Source organism: Anomaloglossus baeobatrachus, chromosome 10, assembly GCF_048569485.1.
Source record: "Anomaloglossus baeobatrachus isolate aAnoBae1 chromosome 10, aAnoBae1.hap1, whole genome shotgun sequence".
Classification (NCBI taxonomy): Eukaryota; Metazoa; Chordata; class Amphibia; order Anura; family Aromobatidae; genus Anomaloglossus; species Anomaloglossus baeobatrachus.
The window spans coordinates 211,176,166-211,180,162 of record NC_134362.1 but is presented as its reverse complement, the minus strand read 5'-3'; the positions used below and the strand labels follow the sequence as shown (position 1 = coordinate 211,180,162).

At 57.6% G+C, this 3,997-nt stretch overlaps 1 protein-coding gene across 1 annotated transcript; it reads right to left on the bottom strand.

The window, feature by feature from the left end:
* Window positions 1-254: 254 nt before the first annotated feature.
* Window positions 255-3,338, bottom strand: FOXC2 (forkhead box C2). Its single transcript, XM_075325312.1, has 2 exons — window positions 1,163-3,338; window positions 255-1,105 (listed from the first exon to the last, which is right to left on the bottom strand). Exon 1 carries the CDS (start codon window positions 2,629-2,631, stop codon window positions 1,219-1,221), a length of 1,413 nt encoding a protein of 470 aa, XP_075181427.1. The 5' UTR covers window positions 2,632-3,338; the 3' UTR covers window positions 255-1,105; window positions 1,163-1,218.
* Between the last annotated feature and the right edge of the window lie 659 nt (window positions 3,339-3,997).

Genomic DNA, 3,997 nt, shown 5'->3' with positions numbered 1-3,997 from the left:
ACAACCCCTGACAACCCCCGACTACACCTGACAACCCCCGACTACACTTGACAACCCCTGACAACCCCCGACTACACCTGACAACCCCCACCCCTGACAATGCCCGGCAATCCCTGACTATCTCTGATAATCCCTGACCATCCCTGACAACCAAGGACAAACCCTGACAACCCGGCATCCACACGCCCCTCCCATAAATAAGACGCACATGTGAAGATGCAGGAGCTGGAACCAACAAGGGTTTATTTCAGACAATAAAAAAAGGCAAAAGGATCCGACAATAAACCACAGAGATAATAAGACACAGACAGGAGGGGCTCATCCCAGCAAGAGAAGGAGAAAATAAATTATAAACTTATTATAATCTGTAATAAAACACAACAAAGTCTGTAGATTATTATATACAGGGCAGGAGAGAAAGTGACGAAACCTCAGCAACAATGGAACAGAACGGAAACCATGGAGGCCACACGTCGGCTAATCATCCGTCAGAACGGATCCGGCAGACATCAGATATTTAATAACGGACAAAAGAGTGGTGTTTGTAGAATTCTTTTCCCAACGGATGTCGGCAGGATCCGATCTAACGGACGATTACTGGTCGTGCAAGCTCGGCCGAACAAGAAGAGGATCCAGTGAACTCAACTTTAAATATTAATAAAAAGGACAGAAGACCCCGGGGGCAGCGATCGCCCCTCACACACGACTGACCAATAGTAATGACTTTGTAGATTGGAACGATCATTGGAACATTAACATTTCGCATTTTGTATAATCCCTTTCATTTCATTTTCATTCCTTTTTCCTCCATTTTCAAGTAATTCTGTGTTGTTTGGATTTCACCAGTTTTTTGCAAAAGTCTTGTTGAAGGAAGAAATGCCCTCATGGTTGGCACTTGGTCACGATTGGCACCTGGGCTGATCTTTGGCACATGGACACGATTGGCGCCCGATCACATGGACTCATGAGTGGCACCTGAGTTAATAGTTGGCACCTGGGCACATGATTGGCAACTACACATGGTCGGCAACTGGACACATGGTTGGCACCAGGGCTGATGGTTGCCCATAGACTCGTGATTGGCACCTGGACACATGGTTGGCACCTGGACACATGGTTGGCACCTGGACACATGGTTGGCACCTGGACACATGGTTGGCACCTGGAATGCAAGCTACTTGTAATAACCTCCTAGTATTAGGGTTTTGGGGTAGTGGGTCAGTATTTAGTGCAATCATAAGAGTAGGGTCCGCTATGGCGGTATATGGAGGGGCTGGATCTATAGGGGATCTGGCAGCTGGCATTACTGCTCACCTGGTGCTCCCCCAGGGCTGAGCCCTCAATGCCCAGGCGGTGGGAAGTAAACATCTCTCTAACATTGGGGAATGTCTGCTGCTGGGGGGTGAAGCTGTGCCCGGAGAGGTGGCTGAGCTCCGCACTGTGGTTGAGGTACCATGAGGGGGTCTGCCCCGATGCCCCTCCTGGTTGCTGCTGCTGCTGCTGCTGGTGGCTGGAGGTCAGGACACTTTCCTGCGTGGAGTTAAGGCTCATGGAGTGCAGTGGAGACGTGGCCCCGTTGTGGTGGTCGGTGCCAGCCTCGTCCAGTGTGGTGGGCACACACATGTGCCCCGATCTGTCGCTGGTGTACAGGCTCATGGCCCTCATGCTGCACTGGTAGCTCCCCCCAGCGTCCATGGCTTGTGTGCAGGCCTGGCTGTAGATGGAGGGCTGGCTTTGGCCATAGCTGATGGGCAAGGAGGGGACCATACTTGTTCTGCAGGACACCGGGCTCAGCTCCCCAGGAGAAGTCCTTAGGGTCATGATGTTCTCCACACTGAAGCCTGAGAGTCCATTGCTGGAGGGGTGGTGGTGGTCGGGGATGGAGCTCTCTGTGGACACAGATGGGGTGGAGGCCACACTCCTGGGGCTGTCCTGCATGGCACTGCCACCCCCAGGACTCATGTTCTCCACCTTGGTGATGACTGGCAGCTCAGGGGACTCACTCTTGATGATGACCTTCTTGTGCTCCTGGTGGCCTTCCTTGGGCAGGTCCATGCTGGAGCTCTGGAGCTTGCTCTGCTCCTTGTGGGGTCTGTCCTCCTTGTCCTTACTGGCATCCTTCTTCTTGAACCTCCTCCTCCTCCTCAGGAAGCTGCCATTCTCGAACATGTTGTAGGAGTCGGGGTCCAGGGTCCAGTACGACCCCTTCCCCGGCTTCTTGTCGTCCCTGGGCACCTTGACGAAGCACTCATTGAGGGACAGGTTGTGCCTGATGGAGTTCTGCCAGCCCTGCTTGTTCTCCCGGTAGAAGGGGAAGCGGTCCATGATGAACTGGTAGATGCCATTCAGGGTGATCTTCTTCTCGGGGGCGTTCTGGATGGCCATGGTGATCAAGGCGATGTAGCTGTAGGGGGGCTTCACCAAGTCTTTGGGCGCTGAGGGCTGGTGGTGGTGGTAGGGTCCGTAGGGCCTGTTCATGGCCGCAGGGTACTGCTCGTGCCCCGGGTACACGCTCATCGGGCTGCTCATGGGGCCATAGGTGCCCGCCGCCCGGTAGTAGTTCTGCTCACTCAGGTAGGGCACGACCCCCAGAGCGTTGTGTTCTGCCACAGAGTAACGAGCCTGCATCATGGGGGGCAACAATGGGCACCAGGATCCAGCTGGTCAGGGGGACAACACTGGGATATTCCAGGGTCCAACTGGGCAGGAGGGCAGAAGTGGGCACCAGGGTCCTCTGGGGCAGGAGGCAGTTCTGGGCACCAGGGTCCCTCAGGTCAGGAGGCAGTTCTGGACACCAGGGTCCCACAGGTCAGGAGGCAGTTCTGGGCACCAGGGTCCCACAGGTCAGGAGGCAGTTCTGGGCACCAGGGTCCCTCAGGTCAGGAGGCAGTTCTGGACACCAGGGTCCCACAGGTCAGGAGGCAGTTCTGGACACCAGGGTCCCACAGGTCAGGAGGCAGTTCTGGGCACCAGGGTCCCACAGGTAAGGAGGCAGTTCTGGGCACCAGGGTCCCACAGGTCAGGAGGCAGTTCTGGACACCAGGGTCCCTCAGGTCAGGAGGCAGTTCTGGGCACCAGGGTCCCACAGGTCAGGAGGCAGTTCTGGACACCAGGGTCCCACAGGTCAGGAGGCAGTTCTGGACACCAGGGTCCCACAGGTCAGGAGGCAGTTCTGGGCACCAGGGTCCCTCAGGTCAGGAGGCAGTTCTGGGCACCAGGGTCCCTCAGGTCAGGAGGCAGTTCTGGGCACCAGGGTCCCTCAGGTCAGGAGGCAGTTCTGGGCACCAGGGTCCCACAGGTCAGGAGGCAGTTCTGGACACCAGGGTCCCACAGGTCAGGAGGCAGTTCTGGGCACCAGGGTCCCACAGGTAAGGAGGCAGTTCTGGGCACCAGGGTCCCACAGGTCAGGAGGCAGTTCTGGGCACCAGGGTCCCACAGGTCAGGAGGCAGTTCTGGGCACCAGGGTCCCTCAGGTCAGGAGGCAGTTCTGGGCACCAGGGTCCCTCAGGTCAGGAGGCAGTTCTGGGCACCAGGGTCCCACAGGTAAGGAGGCAGTTCTGGGCACCAGGGTCCCACAGGTCAGGAGGCAGTTCTGGGCACCAGGGTCCCACAGGTCAGGAGGCAGTTCTGGGCACCAGGGTCCCACAGGTCAGGAGGCAGTTCTGGACACCAGGGTCCCACAGGTCAGGAGGCAGTTCTGGGCACCAGGGTCCCTCAGGTCAGGAGGCAGTTCTGGGCACCAGGGTCCCTCAGGTCAGGAGGCAGTTCTGGGCACCAGGGTCCCACAGGTAAGGAGGCAGTTCTGGGCACCAGGGTCCCACAGGTCAGGAGGCAGTTCTGGGCACCAGGGTCCCACAGGTCAGGAGGCAGTTCTGGGCACCAGGGTCCCTCAGGTCAGGAGGCAGTTCTGGGCACCAGGGTCCCTCAGGTCAGGAGGCAGTTCTGGGCACCAGGGTCCCTCAGGTCAGGAGGCAGTTCTGGGCACCAGGGTCCCTCA

Coding starts and splice junctions, on each gene's coding strand:
- FOXC2 (XM_075325312.1), bottom strand. CDS start 2,631: ATGATGCAGGCTCGTTACTCTGTGGCAGAACACAACGCTCTGGGGGTC.